The sequence below is a fragment of the Mauremys reevesii genome, linkage group 1 (assembly GCF_016161935.1).
Source record: "Mauremys reevesii isolate NIE-2019 linkage group 1, ASM1616193v1, whole genome shotgun sequence".
Taxonomy (NCBI): domain Eukaryota; kingdom Metazoa; phylum Chordata; order Testudines; family Geoemydidae; genus Mauremys; species Mauremys reevesii.
Genome location: NC_052623.1, coordinates 357,755,539 through 357,778,681, shown reverse-complemented (window position 1 = coordinate 357,778,681; position 23,143 = coordinate 357,755,539). Strand labels below are relative to the sequence as shown.

Here is a 23,143-nt window from a genome sequence, read left to right as displayed (position 1 = left end):
AAAGGAAGGTTGTGGAATCCCCATCACTGGAGGTTTTTGAAATCAGGTTGGATCAAACACTAGTCAGGGATGGTCTAGGTTGACTAGATGACCTCTTGAAGTCCCTTCCAGTCCTACATTTCTATGATTCTGACATCATCACTGTGATGATGATTAAAAAAGCTTTTAAATACTAATAGAGGAAACAGACCTGGAAGTATTTTGCATTAGTGAACTTTGATAATCTCTGAGAATGTTTCCTTCCTGCATTGTATGTCGTTGTGTTTCTTGTAGGAGTTCCTCGTGGAATAACAGCTGTGATCTGCTTAACAATCGGTACGAGTGGCTCACTAGAGCGCCAGCCATGTGAATTTTAACCCTCCTTGGCTTGTGCAACAGATGCACAAAAGGATTTTTAGGATACCAAAATCCCATTTCTTTTAGGGAAAGCTTTGCAGTGCACTTTTTAGCATCAAGAGAGGACTCTAATCAATTTGAGGTTGATAAGTTTTTCTCTCTTTACTCTTACATGCAGTAATAATACATAACATTTGTTCTTCAAGTATATGCCCCTATGAGTGCTCCACATTCTGTATGTGCGTGCTCATACGCCTTCTTTCAAAGATTTTTTTTCCTGAGCAGTGTCTGGGGGTCTGCGCCTGCGACCTGCACATCCTCTTGCTCTGGACGGCGGGTATATAGGGAGGGCCAGATCCGCCACTGCTCCAGTTTTTTTTCAGCTGCCTGAGGTTGGAGACAGAATATTGTGGTGTCCGCTACTTACCTGCATAATTTGTACCTTTTTTGTTTTTATGCCCTTATTTTACTTTTTTTTAACCTTGATTTTTATTTTAGTTCTCTCCCTTAGCACAAGTTTTCAATTTTCTTTGTGCTCTCACCTGTCCCCTTGGTTGGCCATGGCTAGGGCTCCCAGCCTGGCCCTTTTTTCAGCTGCGGTTTATTCCTTGTCTGACTATGCTCCAAACCCCAGGCTTCAAACCCTGCCAGACCTGCCACAGCTATTTCCCCTCAGCAACAGGCATTCCAGCTGCCTTGGAGAGTCCCACGTCCCGTCTAAGTGCAAGGTCTGCATCAGGTTTAAAAGCAGATCTTGCAAGTGGAGATAAGGTAGACTAAAGCTCCGTTTTGGTAGGTGATCTCTGAGGCCTGCAAGGTAGATTCTCCCCCGTACATCTACTGCGGCCTCTTTGACTTATGCTGCAGCTCCAGGGAGCAAAGAGCAGGGGACATCTTCAAAGGCCTCCAAATGCTCCAAGAAGAAGCGATCCCAGTCCCTCGATTGGGACTTGAAGCACTGTGAGAGGTCTTCCCAAAGATCAGGGTCTAAGAGACTTTGCATCCCGCTCCAGGTACTGCTGAGGCTCCTGCTTTTTATGGCACTGAAGGCTCAGTACTGCCGAAGAGATCTACCACCCCACGCAAACAGACACACTCAACAACATTTTCTGTACCTTCGGAGCCCTCCAGATGCAGGGACTCAAAGAAACCACCGACCCTGACTTCGGCACCCTCTGAGGGCCATGGGCGTGTGCACTCCCGTTCATTCACACCGTCTCTAGTACCGCTTGACCCTCTTCAGCTGAAGGAGTACTGCCCCAGATCAGCAGTGCCAACTTTGTTCTTTCCCACAGGGACCTCTGCATGACAGGAGCCAGATTCCACTCTCCTGAGAGGTGCAGAGAGGATTCCTTTCTCAGTACTTCAGGCACCCACCGGTACCGACCTACTGATTGGTACTGTCGCATCCTGCTACAAAAAGTTGGCCACCTGTACTGATTTGGATGCCATTTCCCACCCAGCTGCCAGTACCAATCCGACCCCAAGTACATACTCAGCTACCAGTACCAACACCCTTAGCTTCCCCATTGGACCTAAGGGATTACACATCTTCTGAACTGGACATCTCTGTCCAGGATTCAGCCACCCTTCCCTTCCCTCTCCTCCTCCATCCCCTGAGTGTATCCTGAGGAGGAGACTCTGGGATCTGGCCATCACCCTCCCCGCCAATCTTGTCAGGAGCACCCCTGAGGTCCTACTCCCTTTCCACATGCTCTGCCACACTGGGCATTCTGGAAGCCTTAGGCTTCCTGCAGCAACCAATTTTGCAGGGTGCCTTCCCACAGAAAGGCATGCCAAAAGGAGTAGCCCTCTGGACTCTGGGAGCACCACCTCTGCGGGAAGACTTTGTGGAACACCAAGAGTGAAGAGTCAAGGAGGAAACTCCCTCTTCCGACAAATCCTTGTAGTCTCTTGATGAAGCAGTCATGCCCCTTCCACCATCCTACGCAGCTGACTTTAAAGTTTTTCAGGACTTGATGAAGAAGGCAGTCGAGACTTTACAGCTTCCGCTGGAGCAGGTGCAGGAATCCCGACATTCCCTGATGGATATCCTCCATGCTACATCACAAGACAAGATAGCACTGCCTATTGATAAAGCTAGGATTTTGCCATGGATATTTTTAGTAAAAGTCATGGACAGGTCATGGGCAATGAACAAAAATTCACGGAAGCCATGACCTGTCCCTGACTTTTGCTAAAAACATCCCTTACAAAATGGGGAGGGAGGAAGGTCCAGCACCCTTCCCTGCTGCATGCAGCAGCAGGCTGTGCCCCGTCCCTCTAATCGCCCCCCCCCCCCACACACACTGTCTGCATCCACTGGGAGCTGGGGGGTTCCCCTGCTGCTGGTGGTGGCTGGGCTGCTGCGGGAGAATCCCCCCGCTGCTGGCAGTGCCTGGACTTCTGCAGGGCACCCAGTGCCAGGGAGATTGTGGAAAGTCAGGGAATCTGTGACCTTCATGACATACTTGTAGCCCTACCTATTGATGATGCACTATTGTCACCAGCCCATAACATCTGGCAGACACCTGCCACCATTCTGCCTACGTGCAAGACGGCTGGCAAAAAATACCGTCATCCGGCCAAGTGCTCTGAATATCTTTTGTTCTCTTCCCACCCCCAACTCCTTGGTGGTCAGTGTGGTCAACGAGAAGAACAGGCAACCCCTGCAGAGAGCTACTTCTCAGCAGTATTACAATTTAGGGTAGCAAAATTATGATGCCCTGCTGGCAAAAGATGATGACAGCATCTACTCAAAGTTCTTTCAACTTATTGACCATCTGCCACAGGACCAAAGGGACCAATTTGATGGCTTTACAAATGGCTCCCAGTAGTTGCTGCTCACCTCTGTCGGATGGGAATAGTCGTCTTCCCCTACTTGGACAGCTGGCTTCTCAAGGGCAGCTTTTTCTCTGAAGTCAGGTCAGACACCAAAAGTCTCTAGCTCTGTTTCTTTCCCTGGGCCTTCACCTCAGTGCAGAGAAGTCCAACCTAATACCTGCTCAGCATATAGACTTAATCAGGGCCATGCTGGACTCAATAACCAATAGGGAATACCTACCCACAGACAGGTGCGACACCATGTCCAGCCTCATATGCATGATACAATAGAGCCCTCAGACCACAGAGAGGTCTTGCCTACAACTCTTTGGTCATATGGTGGCCTGCACATTTATGATGCCCCTTGCAAGGCTCCACTCCAGATGCATTCAAACCTATCTCAGAACCTTTTACACACCAAATAGACATAGCCTGTTCAAACGAGCATTCCTTCCCCACGGGGTCCTTGACACTCTTGATTGGTTGAAGGACCCCCAAAAGGTATGTGTTGGGAACACGTGCAGAAGTTTACACCACAGGGCAAGTGGACCATCAAGAATTGTTGCTTCACATTAACGTCCTCAAGCTAGGGGTAGTCTACAATGCGTGCCATCACTTCCTACCCAAGATCAAGGGTCACTTCAGGAGAATTATGACACACAACAGGGCAACATTGTAGTATGCCAGCTACCAAGGAGGAGCAAAATCTTCTTCTAGATTGAGAAGAGTTTTAAAGAGCTACAGTAGAATTCAATACTACTGTGATGGGTACTATAACATAACCTATGTTTAATAAATAGTTCTGGTGAGTGTGTAATCACTACACTTATTAGTACCCTACTTATTAGTATCCTGCTGTTAAGGGCACTACACATGGCCCTCTATGTCTACTCCAGTCTGCTGCCACTATACCTTTTCCAAATTCTGGGAACCTCTTTAAATCACCTCCAAGACTCTGCTTCCTGTTGACCTTCCCTCCACCCCAAATAAATAAAAGCAGGTAGCATTCGTGATTGGTGGTACTTATTCTCTTGTGAATCCGCAGGTTGGAGATGTATCACTGATGGATCTGGCATCTGCATTTAGGCTTTTTACATGATGGTATGGTTGAAACACACCTGAGTTAATCATCTCCTTGCATTGCACAGCAAAACCTTACCCATGGCAGTTTTGGTTCAGGTGTGCCATATTCTTACAGCAGTTTTAAAGGGTCGTACACAAGTGATAGGCTATTTCAGCCATCGTCAGCAGATATATTTCCCCCCTGGAAGATCCATAGTAAATTTGACATCTTAGATTAATTGGAAAAAATGTGCAACGGGACCTTGTAGAGTTCATCTGGTGATGACTAGAAAGTTTCCTGTTTCTGGCATATTTTGCTATTTGATAATCTAGAATTTGTATTTTAAGTGTCAACTTTGAGCAGGCTGTTCTTTATGGTGTGTTGATTCATCTACTTTTGTGTATATTGGGCACAGTTTTACATGAAGGTTCCAGTGCACAGAATTCAGCTCAGTGGTTTGAGCATTGGCCTGCTAAAATCCTTGAGGAGGCCACTTAGGGATCTGGGGCAAAAATTGGTCCTGCTAGTGAAGGCAGGGGGCTGGACTCCATGACCTTTCGAGGTCCCTTCCAGTTCTAGGAGATTGGTATATCTCCAATTATTACCTTTTATTACCTTATTAGAAAAGCTTTTAAACATCCCTTGCCATGTCATTTTTACAGGGAAGGAAGGCATCTGAGGATAGCAATGCAAAGTTAATTCTTTTGTCTGTTTTTGCACTAATCTTTACTGTTTTCTTTTTCTTTCTCTCCTTTCTGCCTATCTCTGTCTCTCTTGCTGCCTTTCTATCTTGCTGTGGGTATTGCTCAGAATATTTAGACCTTCAGTCAGAGGGTATGTATAATTGTGACATTTTCAGGGTTCCAAACATCCACCTGACAAGTAATCTCTCCTTTTATTAAGCTACTTCCTTCTGATTTCCAAGTCCTTGATGCTGAATTGGGAACAGAGCTGCTGAATTACTGAACTGGCAAATGACACTAGAAAACTGACACTTCCACTGTCAGTTCCACTGTCAGTTAAACGTGTGCCTAGAAGCAATACTTTGAAATGCCTAACTTGAAGTTGTGTGGAGTCCTGTGTGAAAAATACATGCAGAGGCAGCACACCTGTTAAAGAACCTTTTTAAAATTATTACAGTATTTGGATAGTTTCATGTATCTCATTGTGTCCTTGAGCTTCTGCCATTCCACCTGTTCACGAGCTCTTTCTGAAAATAGGAATAGGTTTTAATAATTTTACAAGGGAGGGGTTGGTTTATGTTCAAGTAGACTTAACAGTGAAGCCTTGTTAACTGCCCTTTGTTACTGCACACAATTCGATTGAAATCAGTTATTTCTGCTATCAGTGTGGGGGGGAAAGTGCTGTAGTGACATCTCCGTACTTGAGACTTCAATGAATTAACTTAGCAAAACACTTACTAGTATGTTACAAAGTACTATCAGTAAAAAACCCGAAATTACATTTGTCAAATCACAAGACATTTTGAGCTATATTATCTTTCATTTTTTAAAATTGTGTTTTTACTCATTTTCAATAATTCATCAATTCACACTGGGTGTCCCAGTCATTTAGTGCAAATTAGCAAGGCTCTGCTGTAATTATTTCCTTATTAGATCAGGGATAAAAAGAAAGTTCCAGTATAAAATAAGTGATATCCTAATAATTATGTCTAATTTGAAAGAAGAGTTAAATCACTTTAGAAAATCATTTAAACTGTCATAACATAATGAAACATGGTTATCAGTCACACAGGGAGCCGTCATTCTGACATACTGTAGTACTAGACATAGAAAATGCAGTCCAGTATTAAATGCACCTGAGATTCAGGCACTTTTAAAACTTGTGGATGAATGGTATTTAAAAATATTTTTGGACCACTTAAGATCTTATTTTAATAATTTTCTAATAAATATTACCACTTTACACATCTTTGACAGTTTTCTGTCTTTCTCAAGCATTCAAAGGCTGAGCTGCATTTTTCCTTTGTCTCAAACTTGTGCTGTCAGGCTAGACTTCCTGGCAGGAAGTCTCAGTGAAATTCAAGTCCTTGTTCAGGGAGACACCAGCAGTACTCAGAATTAAGATATTTTAAATAGTGCCAGGTAAAGAATTTCTCTAAATTATATTAAAAGTGAACATGAGATCTGAAAAACTAATGTTAGTGCATTACTAAGGGTGTAGAATTAAGCATATGAGCCAGGAAAACAGAAGGTTAAGGTTCCCTCAGTGGTGTTAATTCAGCTGTGTTTCACATCTTGTATATTTATGGTATATGATTAAAAGCATAAACAGTAATAAGATTGACATTGAACAAGTAAAGCAGCAATAGTGAATTTTACGTATGTGCAATGTGGTACCTATTTTTTGTGGGAAATTACTTTTGAATTTCCACGTTCTATGTGATTAATTTTTCAACTTCACCATTATTATCAACATAAGCTTTTGGATTGTATTTCCCTGTTATTTAAAGGGAGTAAAAAGTGTTTCACTGCTGAGTTCCCCTTAAATGATGAACTTAAGTGGCTCCTTTTAAAGCTGAGGCACACTAAAAAGTGGCTGATATTTTGTTGTGTAGGCTTAGACTAGCATTTTTTAAATTTCATAACTTTTAAAATAATTTTTCTCCACACTTGGCTGTTTTGTTTTTGTTTCACCTTTCCTTGGTGACAACTAAAATGTTGCCGAGTTTGCAGTCTATAGCATTAGATGTTTTCAAGTTAGGGACTAATGTTGTTTTCTTTACACCCGCTGTTCTGAAAAGTGGTCAGATCAGTTTAGATTTAGTGTCTCCCCCATCCAGAAAAAATTCAACTCTGAGCTGAGGCTAAGCATGAAAATTTCATCCCCAAAAGATTTGTTTTAATGAGCAACAGAAAAAGTGGGGTTAGAATGGAGGCTGGAATTTAGTCTAAACTATAATGTTTGCTATCTATGAAAACTATTTTTTCTGATCTCTGTATAATGCTCATTCTTAGTAAATGCCTTAGGTACAGTGGCTATGTATCATAAGTAAGCACTGCAGTAGTTTAAGTCTGAAGTAAAAAGGAGCTGATGCCAACAAATTCCGGATTCATTAAGGGAGCTCCTGTAGAACAGGAAGTCCCTTCTTTTATGTTCAATGATAGCTTAGTTCTAGGTTGAAACTATTTAGCTTACATATTTGTTAGCAGCAGTGAAAACCTTAAATTCCTTCTTCTGAAATAGCTCTGAAATAACAGCTGGAAATGGTTGTTCCCATTGCTTTGGGCATGAACTCCGACATGGAGCTGGCATTCTCTCCATTGCATGAAGGATCCAGAAAGGAGAATATGTCTTTGATGGCATTTGTACAGTATAACCAAACAGTTGGCGCCAAGCTATCTCACAATTTTCTTTTTGCTGTTGTTGAGCAAGGAATTTGGTGTAGCATCCACTTACATGCAGCAGAGAAAATAACCCTCCAGTTTCCCAGACTGAATGGAGTTATATTGTCACAGTGGATGTTTTGAGCTCTCCCATTTTGGGATACATTTTTCTTTTCTGTGCCTGCTGATTCTTCATCCTGCATGACCTGTGGACTTCTCATTTTTTCTGAGAAAGCATGAAAAAAATAAGCAGAAGAGTCAGTTGTCTTGCTAGCATTTAGTTATGCCCTTAGCATGGCACGTTTGCTGGAATGCATTAAATGGATTATTCAGAAGCTAAGCATGCTGTGGAAAATTAGACAGGTAACATATCTCCATCTTTTCTATAGAAATTGGTTAAATATCAATTTACATGTATTTTAAAAGCAAAAAACAAATAAAGGAACGGTGACCAAACTGCAGTCTCACATTTCACTGTAAAAATTGATGTTTTGTAATCAAAGATGGAAGTTTAGTGCAATTAATTATCATAGACTGGATCTTCTGTGCTCGTGTATCTGTTGGCTTTTACAACATAAAATGGCATTGTGTAATCTGGGAACTATTCATTGAGCCCTCCTGTGTTTTGTGACCTTGTTTAATTACTAGCCAACAGATAGTTTCAACAGCCTGTTGAAACGATGTAATTTAGCATGATTGTCATTGCATCTCGTTTTGGTTTTGTCCTTGGTTGACTGTTGCAGAATTTGGCTTTAAAGGGCTTGTTTATAGGCTCAGCATGGGGCTTGTACTGTTTAGGTATGCTGCTTGTACATCCATTTGTAGTGTCACCATCCTTCCTAGTCTGTCCTTACAATGTTTTGATGTCTATGATACTTATTAATTGTTTACCAAAGAGAGACTAGAGGATAACTAGAGTGTATCCCTGGAGCAACAATAGTAAGCGTCAGAGGTGGGTAGAATTGGATTCTAAGGTTGCCTTATTTAGTATCAAATCCATATTTTTCTGAAATACTTTAAGCCCTTCGATCATTGACCATTTCAGCCTGACTTCTTTACAGGTCTTTGACAGTGAGATGCATTTTATCAACGGGCTCCTCATCATCATCATGAGAAACTACGTTAGGTGCTGTAGTTTGTGGATTTTCTGCCTGGTAGTATGAATGAGAGTCCATCTGGCATGTGTGAATGCCCAGTGAAGCCATGGGAATTAAATTTGTTTTGCTAGCCTTGGTGCTTCTCAATAAGTAGGTCAGTGGAAGGATGAGGCGGGCAAGGCTGTTTGATTGCAGTAATCCTCGTGAAGGTTAGATTTAATTGTTGAGTTTACATAGTCGAACTGGTTGGCAGGGAGGAATAGAAACAAGATATAGCAGCATTAAAATATTTTACAATAATCTGTGGGAAAGACATTTTGGAAATAAAAAGATAAATATTTCGTATGCACAGAAGCTGCCAAATGGAGCTTGCTTTCTTTATTAGCTGGACAGCCTAGCGCTGCATTTTAACAATATATCATTTTCATTACAGGATGCTTTTATGCGACCTACATTAATTGCAAAATGAGAACTAATCTTTTATTCTTGTTCACTGCTGAGGAAGAAATAACACTTGCAGAACACACAGTTGTATTATCAGATTGAGGAAGCCACGTGCTGTACTAGAGAAAAGAAAGCTAACTTCTGGCTCCAATCAGTATCAATGACACCTCATTGAAAATAATTCTATATGATGTAAATTATTCCTTATATAGGTACATACAGTAAAAGATGAGAACTCAGGAGAAGATGTGCATTAGATCTTGTCCTGAGAAACAAGTTTGGGGAAGTTATTTGGTCTGTGTTATACAGGAGGTCAGACTAGGTGATCACAATGGTCCCTTCTGGCCTTGGAATCTATGAATCTATGTTTGAAATTGTTCACCAGAGAGAGAGAGCGGGATTATCAGTAGAGGCAGTTTCTCATACAGCTTCACGAAAGGCAAATCTCTGAGAAGAATTACTCTGAGAACAAGGTGACGAAGACACATTTCCAGTATGGGAGCTTCTTAACAAATTCTCCAAAGGCAGCTAGGAACCAGTGTGCATTTTCTCACATAACCCCTCACATAACATGTGCATGTAATCGATCCACATGTCTTGAAAAGTTATTTAAAACCTGCTTGAAACCAGGGTAAGCTCCAAAACATGATTTTCCTTGTCTATTCTAGGGGTTTGCACTGATGGCTTGCAACTGGGGCTAATTCCAAGTGTAGACAGGGTTTATCTTTTTTTTTAATCCCATGATTTCAGTTTTTTAGATAGCTAAACAGGGAATTTAGGAGCCTAACATGAGGCACCTTGATTATAAAATATTAGGCTTAATTTCTGCTGTTTTCCCATCTGTAAAAAAGGGATGGGGCTTAATTTATTGTATTCAAAATGCCATAAGATTCCTAGATGAAATCTGCTAAATAAGTGCCAGTTATTTATTTTTCACATATATCAATCCACTTCTCTTAGATCTGAATTCTGATCTTTGCTGGAAATGGTAAACCTAAAAAAGTGTTTTTTACAAGATGTGAGGCGCTGTGCATCCGTCAATCAATCTGATGTGTCTCTTTGAAACTTCAACCCGTGGTGTTTTGGAAGCTGCCTCACTCTAACATACAGGAGATACCTAACAAACGATGACAACTTTTGGAAAAAGTTCTATTGCAAGTAATTCCTCTTTCTCTGGAGTGACCATTGTTATTTTAATAATTATTGTATTGTGCCTGCCCTGAGGAACTTAGTCTAAAAAGACACAGACAACATGTAAGTGAGAAAAAACATTAGTTGAGCAGGAAAAGCAGACCACGGTGGTATAACAGATTTTTTTAAAAGGGGGGAGGGGCATTTCACTGGGTGACAAATTAACACTGACAAGCTTCGTGGCAGCTCTCCACTCTTGAGTACATGCTCCTACAAGTAACTGAGGCAGAAAACTCCCCAGACTCAAAGTTTTAAAGTTGGTTCTGGCAGCACCCCAGAGTCTCCGACCACCAACTTTGTCTGAGAGGAGTCAGTGTAGGCCTTAGACCTTAGGGTACGTCTTCACTACCCGCCGTATCGGCGGGTAGCAATCGATTTCTCGGGGATCGATATATCGCGTCTCATCTAGACATGATATATCGATCCCCGAATGAGCTCCTGTTGACTCCGGAACTCCACCAACCCGAACGGTGGTAGCGGAGTCGACATGGGGAGCTGTGGACGTCGATCCCACACCGTGAGGACGGTAGGTAATTCGATCTAAGATACTTCGACTTCAGCTACGTTATTCACGTAGCTGAAGTTGCGTATCTTAGATCGTTTTCCCCCCGAAGTGTAGACCAGCCCTTAGTCCATCCTGTGTTTTACTGCACATTGGGCTACCCACATTTGCCATCCTTGCCTGTCAACTGCCCTTCTCTCCAAATCTTCCCATTTCTTGGTAAGGTGCTTGATGTCATTCAGAACTGTTCGTTTCCATGTTACTAGCGGTCTTCCTCACTTTCTTCTTGCATTTTCTGGCTTCCATTCAACGGCAGTATTTGGTATGTGTTCTTTTTCCATTCTTAGCACATGTCCCAGCCACTGATGTCTTCTTTTGTAGATTATTTGTGAGAGGGTGCCTTGTCCAGTGATTTTTCTGACTACTTCTTTTGTCTTCCTATTTCTATATGTTATTCCCAATATTCTTCTCAGACATTTGTGATGAAATGCATCCAGCTTTTGCGTATCTTTCTTGGTAAGTTGCCATGTCTCACTGCTATATGTTGTGATGGCGATAATAATTGCTTTATACACCTCTACCCCGATAAAACGCTGTCCTCGGGAGCCAAAAAATCTTACTGTGTTATAGGTGAAACCGCGTTATATCGAACTTACTTTGATCTGCTGGGGTGCGCAGCCTTGCCCTCCTCCCCCCGCCGAGCACTGCTTTACCGCGTTATATCCGAATTCGTGTTATATCGGGTCGCATTATATTGGGGTAGAGGTGTACGTGTTCAGTTTTGTCTTGAGGGAGATGTTTTTGAGTTGCCAGATGTTTTTGAGTCTTCCAAATGCAGCATTTGCCTTTCTGATACTTCTTATTTCCTCAGAACTAGTACCACCTTGGCTGATGGTACTTCCAAGATACGTAAATTGTCCACCTTCTCCAGTTTCTCTTCTTCAGTTTTGATTTCTGTCCCTATAATCCCCATTAACATGACTTGACATTTCTTTGCATTGTATCTCAAACCTATCTTCTCCATTACTACTTTTATTTGGTTTGTGCATTTTTGTAGTCCATTGGCATCTTCATAGATAAGAGCGATGTCATCAGCAAAGTCTAGATCAAATAGCCTTGAAGTGTTCCATTTTAGGCCATATGTATCACTGTCACATTGTTTTAATCAGAGTAGGAGCTTCCCTTTATTTGTTGTACGTAGCTACTTCAGGCTTCGTGGCTACCAGCTCACGTGGACACCTCATCAGCACTAACAATATCACAGAGTACATTTTTTCCAGACTCTGGCACTTCAATCATTGCATTATTCCACCATCCCCAAAACAATTTGTTAGATGACTTGAAACTCCAACTCTTATAACCGCCCACTTCTTCAAAGCAGTCCAGCTTGATCAGCAGACAGTGATGCATGTGTCACTTGGCATATTGAAACTCTGACCTCTAGGGGTACAGCTCTGTTCAAGGGGATTGGTTTTTCCTTGTTTTCAGCATTTGCACAGGTGAACATTTTGACTTGTTCCTTCCCTCCCCCAATTCCTTTTATTATCTAGCAAGTATGGAGAGAAGGTAGCATTCTAGGCTTTAAAATGTGTTCAGAGTGTGGTCAAACCAAGTCCTTCCTAAACAGGCATATATATCTACTGTGCCCTGTACTTTGGAATGGAGCAGGACTGGCTCCGCTGTGAAATCTGTTCATGGCTATCACGGTGAGCAGTCAAATCCTGTATGGAGAGCCTCAAAACTCTCCTGGCTTCCTCTGATGCATCTCATAAGTCAGATGAAATATTGGCTCTCTAGGCCATAGTAGCTCAGTCCTTGAGTACTTAGTTGAGTGTCTCACCTAGGCATTGAGATTGTGTTTAAGGCGCATTTGTGTTGGTCCAGCAAGATACAGTCGTAGGTAGGTACCTAAAAATTGGATTTCAGTTGTTCCCCTATCTGGATAATTGGCTGATCAAGACCATCACTTTGGAGAAGATCCAAGTATCAGTCCATTGCTGGTATCAACTTGTTTGCATCTCTGGGGTTCAAGATTATCTGCCCAAAGTTTCAGTTTGTTCAGTAGAGACAGACAGTACAAAAGATTCCTGTTGTAGAAGGCTTAACTCAAGACATTCCTGCATCAGGACATTGTGGATCCAGCGGAGAGGATTTGCCAGGGCCAAAAGATACCAGCCATCACATGCCAACAGATGAGGCAAACTCAATCAACCCTGGAGTCTTGGTGTTGCTAAACTATACAGGGTATGTCTGCACTGCAGCTGGGAGATGTAATTCCCAGTGCTGGCTATCCACCCAAATCCAAGCCTGTCTGACCTCCCAGGTCCAAGCTTCAGTGGCTAACCCAAGCCACTGCCTGTATTGCAGCATTCACGCTGCTATTTTAGCATGCTATTTCACGCAGAGCACTGGCAAGTCTGGCTGCCCATGCTGGGAATCACACTGCCCAGCTGTAATGTAGACATACCCAGAGAGGTCCACATAACATGCAGGTGGCGAGTGACCTCCAATGCCCTGTGACTTGGTGTCAGTTGGAAGGAGGCTTTCAAATTCTGGTGATCCAAACGGTAGTAACCACGGATGAACTCTGGCAGGGATGAGGCATTTGTGCAGACAGATTCTATGTACAGTATCTTCAAGACCATTGTAACTGTTGGAGAGTGCAGTCTAGATTGCCAAGAACCTTTAGAGACCAGTATCCCAAAAGTTGGTCCTAATACATATGAACAATTAGGCCATAGTGTTTTACATCAACAAGCAGAAGAGGAGGATATACTTCCTTGTACAGATTGTCCCACAAGACATGCTTAAGTGGCCACTTAGCCATTGGAAAGGAAGGCACAATCACAGACCAGTTGGGACTGTTGTTAGAGGACTCACATGAGTGGCCTCAGATCAGGAGGCAGGTGATTAGATCTTTCATGAATAGGAAATATCAGCGGTCTGTTCACAGGCACTGTGAACAACAAACTAAGAGACTACACTGGGAACAGACTGCATTGTTAAGTGATGCCATCTCAGTCTACTGCTCAGACAGATCTCTTCGGCAACCTCTGTCCTAACCAGACTCATGAGAGAGAAATGTTACATGCTTGTAACATTTCCATACAGATGATATTCTTAAACCTGTCCAGGATTTGAGTGGTCAGTGTCATCATTGTGAGTGTCTGACCCTATCTGATAATGCTGAACCAGACCAATTAGTGATCGCTTGCATTGTCAGCGTGGCTGCTGAGTGTAGAAATAGAAGACTGGTGTTTGAGGCGGCATCTCAACCCTTCCTAGTTGCTTAGAATGAGGCTACTAGAAGGTTACAATTTGACAGTGGTAAGGCCGCTGGTGTGCTGAGACCACAGCCAATCATGCTGACCAATACTCTCTCATTGTTTCCTTGTACTCCCCTGTCTCTGCGTCCATCTGTTGTCTCTTGTCTTATACTAAGATGGTGAGTTCTTTGGGCCAGGGAGCTTCTGTTTGTTCTGTGCTTGTATAGCACCTAACATGGTGGGATCTTGGTCCATAAACAGGTGCTTTGATAATACAAATAACAAATAATAATGGGTGTTAGTTTCTGATCTCATCTCATGCAAATTCTTTTAAGATAGTACAACATTTTGCACTAACTGTATTTAGCTCCTTTCAGAGGATCTTAAAGCACCTTATAAAAGTCTGTTTTTACAACTGGGGAAGTCTGAGGCAGAGAGACCGTGAATTGTCCAAGACCACAGAGCGTGGCAGTGGCAGAGGTAGGAATAGAACCCAAATCAGATTGCCTATCCCATGCTTTAACCACCAGACTATGGTGATATGGACACATCCTAGATTCCTCCATAAGGTGGTGACCGAATTTCTACTTAATCACTCACTCATCCTGCTATCTTTCCTTCCATGCCTATATGCTCATTGCAGAAAAGCCCTTCTCCAGAAGCTGCATGTCAGAAGTTCCCTAAGTTTTTATCTGGAGTACACTAAAATCCTCAGGATATCTACTCAGTTTTGCTTTGTTTTCACTGTTACCAAAAGAAGCATGTGTAAGCGGCTGGCTGCTTCTCTCATGTCAGTAACCTGGCAGCAGTACAGGTTTGTCACATCACAAAGCCCATTCTGTAGAGCAAGTTTTACTCTGGCGGCAACATTCTAACCACTGCAATATACGTATTAAATAATGTTAATAATTTGAGATCTGCAGTGCAGTCATACGGTGTATGTCAGCATGGTATGTTCCCAAAGCATTGTAACTTAGATTCATCCTTTAGGCTGGAGTCAAGGTCTGGTCTGTCAGTGTCACAGAATCACTGTCTCCAGTTTAGGGGCAGACGAACTCTCCTAACTTGGAGCAAACTGACTTTATTTTTAGGCTCTCTGTATTTTAAACTCCTCTTGCCTGTTTTTAGAGGTATTTTATCTCACTGTGTTAAAGTACAAAACACACCGAATTTTATAGAAATATCTTATCTCTCCACTCTGAAAAGTGTTCTTTAGTGTTAACGTCCAAGATAGATTTACCTGGCCTGCAGCTTTACTGTCTGCTGCAGATTTTTTCATTTTGTTATGTTGTATTTTGTTTTATAGAGACATCCTTGGAACTGTTAATCTCCAAGTGTGGGGATCTGTTCTCTTAGGAATCTTTGCAGGGGTGAGAATTACTTACTGTAACTGTGGTCTGAAAATTACCAATCATAAGATATCACCTCTAGTCCACCTTCCATCCCATAGAGCTCCAGGTTCTGTACTACTTAAATTAAACTTTTTAAAAAACACACATGGGAGTGACTTCACTTGCCAGCTGTAGGTTGGAGCAGAAGGGGTGCCCGGGTGACCATGTGAAAAGTGCTCTGCTGGAACTAACATTTAAGAACTCTGGGCTTGGGGATTTCCAGCCTTGGTTGAGTGCAGGAGCACGGCCCCGAGAATAGTGATGGATAATCTCCATCCACTATTATAGGTGAGTCATTTTCTTTCATCCAGCAGTGAACTCGGCCCGCTAATCTGTAAGGTTCTCATTTGAATGCACTTCATTTGTTGGGTCCCTTCTGCTGATGACTTAGCAGGCTGACAGTATTTGTTCTCCATTCTCCATCGCTGGACAACATGCTATTAATAGCGTTTGCATCTAGGAGAGCGCTAACGCGTCTTCCTTCCAGGTAATAAGAATATACGGAAGCTCGTGGGCTTGTTTCTGTGGCATTGATTGGAAGTGTCTTTTGTGGGAATCAGTGGTTTTATGCGTTTTCAGTGTCCTGATTTTAGGAAACATAGCCTCCAGGATAGGTAGAATGCTTTTAATTCCAGTTTGATTTTACTGTTCATTTGAATTCATTCATTACATATCTCCACTTGTGGGAATGGTGTATTCTGTTAGACGAGGAGGAGAATCCATTTTTCTCCATTGGAATTTAACACCCCTCAGTTGCCAGTTTGACTTGAGCTTGAGTTCTCCTCACACAGTGATGCAGACTGCCTGGTTATTGACAAGCTGACCATCACAGACATGGGAACGACAAAGGTGTCCAAACCACTAAACAGCATGCCCCAGCATTCTGAGGAGCTCCAGAACGCTGCAGCTGTCGGCATGGCTGCCACAGAAAGCACAACAAAAGACAGGTGAGTGGGTCGAAGTTTTCTAACCACCGTGAGTCAGACAAAAACAGTAATTTATTCTGTACCAAACCATTGAATCCCTTAGCTTAGCACTAGCGCACAGTAGAATGCATGCTGGTCTGTCTTGGGTGCCTAGTGACACATGAGACTGAAAGCACAGTGTGTTAGACTATTACAATATAATGCACACATCCTGCAGTTTCATACAGATTTTATCAAATCTTTGATGCCATGAAAAATAAATCATAGGGCTTTGATATTTAATATTCACTCTGCATAAGGAAATAGTCTAGTTTTTTTTTTTTTAAAAAGAACCTTAAAAGCTTTAGTGTTTTAACCAATGAAAATCATGTGAGAGAAGAAATTTGGAGGATAGTTTTGGTGATTAAGACTGGGAGTCAGGGAGGTAGAGGGAAGTGCTTATTATGAAGTCTTTGGAATGTCACCTTTTTAGGGTTTTTTATGTAGCTTGGTCCTTGGGACTTTCCAGTGATGTCATCCTCAAAGGCCCTGCTGTCATGGGGGCATTCTATGCCGTGTCTCAGCCAGAGAGCTGTTTCTCAATAATGAGGCACTTCCTCCACCCCTGGGGCCAGGCACACAGCCTCTGTAGCACTTCCTGGTCCTTGCTCTCAGACGCCTGATTCCCATGTGGCAGTGCTTGGCTGCAGTTAGAACATTTCTAGGTGGAGAGCCAAAGCATTTCAGAATTGTGTTAATTTTGATGCATCTTGTTGTTTCGTGTCCTTAATGCACAGGATCACAAAATGCTTTGTAGAAACAAATTGTAAGCAGAAGGCAAAGACACTCTGGGACTGGAGGAGGAGAGTACCAGGCAGAAGGGTCTAACACAAGTGAGATTGGCTCTTCACTCCAACATGAGGACATTCTTTTTAACTTCCTAACTCTCCCAGGCCCCTTCTGTCATTTGTTCACCCAGCTAGCCGGTCAAGGGATCAGAGTTTTTTTTTTAATAGAGAGTTGGCATTGTAATATGAGAGAAGTCCATTTAATTTCTGTTTCTTTGGTTTCACCTCCTTGGAAGGCTGAGCTTTCAAGAGCCTTTGGTTCATGATGTTTAATGCTCACTTGAGAAATAGATCAACCATTTGTGATTTCATAATAGACGAACCCCCTGACTTTGCACGTATTAACATTCTCGGGTTGGTTGATGCTGCTGGGCCAGTTTTGTTACAGTTCTTCCCAGCTGAGTATTTTATACATCATGCATCAAAGTTGGGGGAGCATAGGAGATCATCTTCTCCAAAACTGTGTCTGATCATGTGTCCATTTAGTATGAGAGTCCCAGGATAGGAGTAAGATGGGACTGATTTTAGTGTGTCGCTTGCCCGGACTTTGCTGCCAAGTCACTTCACGAGCTAACTGAATTCCCAACTACAGTGACATTGGAAATGCAGAGCGTGCTATGAGCAACTTCAGTCTGCATGTAGATAAAGAATCAGCTCAGGATTTCCTGGCCACCATGATGACCATGGGCCTATCCCTGGTAGCTGCTGTCTCAACTTACACATTGGCTGGGATTGCAGGTTGGGCAACTGGACCTTCAGATCTGTCACAGACTGACCATTACCTCCTGTGCTTTGAGGTTGGGCCTCATCCGTCACAGACTGACCATTACCTCCTGTGCTTTGAGGTTGGGCCTCATCCGTCTTGGGGAAGGGACCTGTTTAGATGGTCTACCCGTGGAAAGTCATGGAACTAGAAATGTTCTAGAGAGCTCAGGGAGAATCCTGTTCCACCGACGGACCACTCCCTCGATGGGTTGGTAGAGCCCTGTAATACTTTCCTCCCGCCCCATCCCCACCGTTGATGAGATGGCCCCTGGGTGCCCTCTTTGCTGGCTTTGTTCTTACAGGTCACGCTATGTTACAGATGATCTCTGACAAATGAAGCGAGAGGGAAGTTTTGGGCTGAGGCTGAAAAGTTGCAGCATAAAGATTTTCTTTAAATTCTTGTGCTGTGGTTCTGTGGGAGGCAAAGAAAAATCTCAGACATCCAATTTGTTTTGGGCAATAGGTAGTCTGGTCAACCTGGACTGTCTCAGTTGTGTAGCAGGTCGGAGTTCCACCAGCTGTGAGGAAGTTGTTTGACCTTTTGTGGACACAGTAGATCAGCTTAGCAATGGGCTGTCTACCTCTGTGGTGGCAGAGCAGGGTCTTGGGGGAACAAGGGCCTCATCTTCTCTGAGAGTGTTTCAGCCAGTGGTGTTCCCTGAACTAATGGAGGTGTTGGGAGAACTTTGTCCCACAACCTATGCTTTGGATCCGCATCCTTCCTGTCTGGTGAAGACCACTTGGGAAGTAACGGGTCACCTTACTTGTGAAGATCGTCAACACATCTTTTCGAGAGGGCAGGCTGCCCATAGCTTTGAAGCAAGCAGTAGTCTGTCCTTTGCTCAAGAAGTCGTCACTTTACACTGACCATTTATTGTCCAATATCACATCTTCCCTTGTGGAGAAGGCTGGTATGAGACAACTGTCCAAGTATCTGGATGCCTTTGATCTCCTTGACCCGTATCAATCTGGATATAGATTTGGCTACAGCACCAAGACATCATTAAGTCGCATTGGTTGATGATGTGCTGGTGATGAATGAAGACCAAGTCTCCATGCTGGTGGTATTTTATGCCTTCAGTACAGTTAATCAAGAGGTGATACCCTGGCAGGAGCAGATGGGGCTTCACTCAGTGCCTTCATTCTTTTCTCTCTCAGATCTCAACAGGTAGTTGTGGGCAGTTGCCCTTGTTCCCGAAGACCTCTCAAGTCTGGAGTGCCACAGGGTGCCATTCTGTCACCCCTCCTGTTCAACATGTGGGTGGAGCTTTTAGAAGTGTTAGTGAGGAGGCACAGGGTGCAGTGGGCTGATGACACCCAGCTACATGTGTCTATCTCATCTGATTCAGTGCCTCACCCAGTGTCTAGTTGAGATTGGGGCTGGCTGAGACTCTGCCCAGACAAGACTGAAGGTGATGATAGTGGGTTGGGTGAAGCAGTCGGAGAAGAGGGTACAGGTAATATCAGCCCCTGTGGCTGAAGGAGTACATCCATCATTAACTAATATTGTTCACGGCTTAAGGGTGATTTTAGACACCTCCCTCAGCTGCTGTTTGATGTATTGCAGGAGAAAACCCAGCTTTCAAGTAGTTCTACTCCACTAGCGCAGCCATCAGCCAATCGGATTGTACAGTATCCAGTGAATTTTATATGAGTGCACACTTGAGAACCAGGAGCATATGGCTTCTAATCCTTGTTTTGACTTTTGGCCTTGGACAGCTTTACTGCAAGTTCTCCATATGTAAAATGGGGCAGTCCAGTGCCATACAAGTGCTTAGTTATTAATGTTGTGGTCATGGCTATTGAAAAAACTATATGCTGGAAGGATGGCTTCAGCGTCACAGAAAAGGTGATTTGTCCAGATGAATGCCCGGATCAGTGTAAGATTGAAAGGAGATGAGTGGGTGGCACAGCTGTCTTAGTTCTTTAATGCTTATTGTAATACTGTTTGTTTTTCTTGTAGGAAAGAGGAGGTCTTGCCATGTGCTGAAGCCACATTAAACGGCCCTGCTTGATGAAGCAAATGCAATGGGACATGTCTGATCCAGGCCAGGCTGCTACCTGGTGATGCAATTTGTCAGTTTTTTTCATTTTAATTTTATTTTTTAATAAATGCTGCATTGATGAGAGAGCTGGCATTCAGGACCAGACACACGATTTCAACACCAACAATCTGTTCCGGAAGACACTTGTTTTGTCTAAATGTAGCATTGATCAGTTAGTCATCACAGGAATGACTCGGCCCTACCCAAGGAAGCCTTCTGCCTAATTTTAGTACCTTGTCCCCCTCTCTCTGCTTCCCTTGTTTTTGTTTTCTCTTTGGGGTTCAATCCTATTTTCTTAGTGTTATTGCACACAGTATTCAGCTTCTCTTCAGAAAGGTAGCAGGTCTAACGCTGGGACTTGGACGGTGCGCAATAAGTCCTGCAGTCGTGTGACCAAAGTTCCTGATGGAGCTGTCTTTGGGCAGCATTTGCACCGCTTTTGTATAGCAATAAAGCCTTATCAGAAACATTTCATAGGAGGTAAAGATAAAACAAACACTTTAAATGGGATGAGGCAGGGAGGGCTGGGGATTTTTTGGGGGGCGGGAGGGGGTGAAAGGGAAGACAATGACATTGTGTCCCAAGCCAGAGGCCAGATAGCAAAGTTAGTGTAACACTGAACTGTCTTGAGCAGTGGGCTGTCTCTGCATTCCAGTGTGTTGCACAGTGCTCTGTTTCTGGGGCAGGACAGTTCACTGCAGGAGCTTGGAACATTTAGCAACTGGTTATTTCCGTCCACGCCATCAAAACTCAACCCTATGGATGTCGTCGTCCTGCGTTGGGCTGGAGAGCATGCAAAGACAGTAGCGTGTCGTGTTTGCCATCTGAGAGGACAGTCACCCCAGGACTGCTGCCATGCAGGGACAGGAGCTGACGTGGCACAAACAGGTTATCAGGTGCTTGCTGGCTTTTTGGAGACTAATGTATTTTCAAATTGATATGGAAATCTTTTTGTTCTGTTTTTAAAGTTTTTAATGGATGCAGGAACAGCCACACTTTTGCACTTTGTACCTAGTGACAGCAATGGAGAATGATGTGGCCCCAGCACTGGACTCCTGCTGTTACGCCCCATGTAGATGGTTGTGGAGGGGGCTGGGGAGGCACACTGCTCCAAGGAACTGTGAGGTAGAACAGTGCAGAGAAAAGGACGATACCTAGAACTGCCCGGGAGCAAGGTCATGTCAGGTTGTGTACTTGACTCTGGAACAAAGGAGTCTCTGCGTAAGCATGAAGTACCCAGCCTGTGCTGGCCTCAGCAATGAGCTTGTTCCCAGCCTGGACTTGTGCCCTAGGTCGTACGGGTGTAGAAGATGGGCTGCTTTTAGTGCCAGGCTCAGGCTCATAACAGCAGACTGCCATAAGTTGTTCTCAGTCTGTGCTCCTGTAGGCTTTAAACATGGAGCTGGGCTTGCTTTTGTGTGTAAGCTGTGTGTGCGGAAACCCACCTGGTCACATTTGAAATGCCGCTTATTTTACTAGTCCAAGATCTAAGCTGGAAAATCATTCACTTTGGCATAAAAGCATGAGGCTTGGCACATAGGTAGCCAAATGGCTTATTTTCAGCTGTATTCTCATGTGTGCGAATCTGAAGGCCTTCATCTTGTGAGTATGAAAAATAGCCCTGACACAGATCTGTTATCATGAGCAAAAGCACCCCAGCCATATTTCAGTTTGTTTTTTAAAATATTTTATTTTGAAATGCATGATGTGGATGTACATTATGCTGCATAGTAAACGTTCTTAAAAGTATATTGGTATAGAAAAGTGAAGAATGAAATGTTCTCCCTTATCCCAGCAGAACAGACCGGCTCGGTATCAGTGTCTGGAAGTGAGGTGCCCACAATGCAAGGCTCTCATTTATTTGTCCAAAGATACGGGTTTGGTTTTGTTCTTAGGGTAGACTGAGGATTGCCTTTATTGGAGTGTCAGAACTGAAGTCCAGAGTGCTGGAAGTAAAATGAGATTACACTCAGCAGCCCTGTGAACGTGCAAGTTGTTGAGGCAGTTTCTTGCAGCTGATACAGCTTTGTTGTCTCCCAAGGGCAGTTATTTGGTAAGCAAATGCTTTCCACCTCCATTGTTCTGGAGGCCCTCTCTCCCTCCTTCATGCAATTGAAAAGAAATAATTGAAAGATGCATTGTGCTGGGAGAGAAACCTCACACTCACTGTTGGTTGCTCCCCAGGCTGTTCAGAAGCCAGTTTCACTTCACAGCCAAGATTTTCAAAAACAATTAAATGATTAGTAACTTTGAGTGCCCAGTTGGAGATGTCTTAGAAGCGTCTGATTTTCAGAGAGTTGAGGTTCAGCAGTTTATAAAAATCAGGCCTCTTTAAGATCCCTTAAGTTGGGCACTCAAAAAATGTACTATGTCAAAGCAGAAATGTTATTAACCAAATACAACAGAACTGCAGCTGATCCCAGCAGTTACTTGAAATCCATGGCTGGGTGTCACAGCCCCATTAAGTACCTGGTGAGGCCAATAGCTTGTTCCCAATCTTTTCTCAGTTGCAGTTCTTGGCCTCCAGGGGCTGCATTTCCAGCTGATATAGTTCTGGGACTAAGTGCAGCCTGCTTGGGATCTCTTTGAGTGGAGAAGGGGAAATGTCCATAGGAATCTGGTCTTTCTCTTGGCTTGATGCAATTTCAGCCACTGCAATAGGGTAAGTTGCATCAAGTCTGCAGTGTTAGTAGCAGATTTTAACCTTTTATGTTTCATATTCATTAGCTTTGAGCATTGACTTCATGACTTCAGGTGAAAGCTTTAAAAATGTGTTTAAAACATATCCAATAAACAGCTCTAAATGGCCCAGAATATGTTAGGAGTGAGCCCCAACCTTCGCTGCACAGTGTGAATTTGGAGGGGCTCTTGATCTGAAAAGACAATAGTGAACTTGTCTCTTGTGCCTAATTAGTGATTAGGCATCTTGTAAATAGTTAGATAAACTTGTAGAAATGCCCAAGATTTCTTGCTTTTAAGACAGTGAATGATTCCTCCATATTCTGGGGTTTAGGTTCTGAATTATACCTCATTGACTCCACAGCATTGTCCTTCCTATCAGCCAGTGAACTGAGATGGAAAGTAGCTTTTATATGTTTTCACCCTTAGTATCTTGGAGGT

General features: G+C 43.3%; 1 protein-coding gene across 4 annotated transcripts in view; it reads left to right on the top strand.

Annotated features, from left to right (window-relative positions):
* The window catches only part of PPP6R2 (protein phosphatase 6 regulatory subunit 2), a 151,878-nt gene extending 131,344 nt beyond the window's left edge, over positions 1-20,534 (top strand). For 2 of the 4 annotated variants that reach the window (XM_039520189.1, XM_039520188.1), the window contains 3 exons: positions 5,033-5,056; positions 16,252-16,407; positions 19,942-20,534. In XM_039520189.1, the coding sequence (XP_039376123.1) occupies positions 5,033-5,056; positions 16,252-16,407; positions 19,942-19,993 (232 nt within the window). In that variant the 3' untranslated portion in view covers positions 19,994-20,534. Of the gene's footprint in view, positions 1-5,032; positions 5,057-16,251; positions 16,408-19,545; positions 19,828-19,941 lie in introns of all 4 variants that reach the window. The other 2 variants (XR_005592724.1, XM_039520190.1) reach the window with 2 other exon arrangements.
* The last annotated feature ends 2,609 nt before the right edge of the window (positions 20,535-23,143 follow it).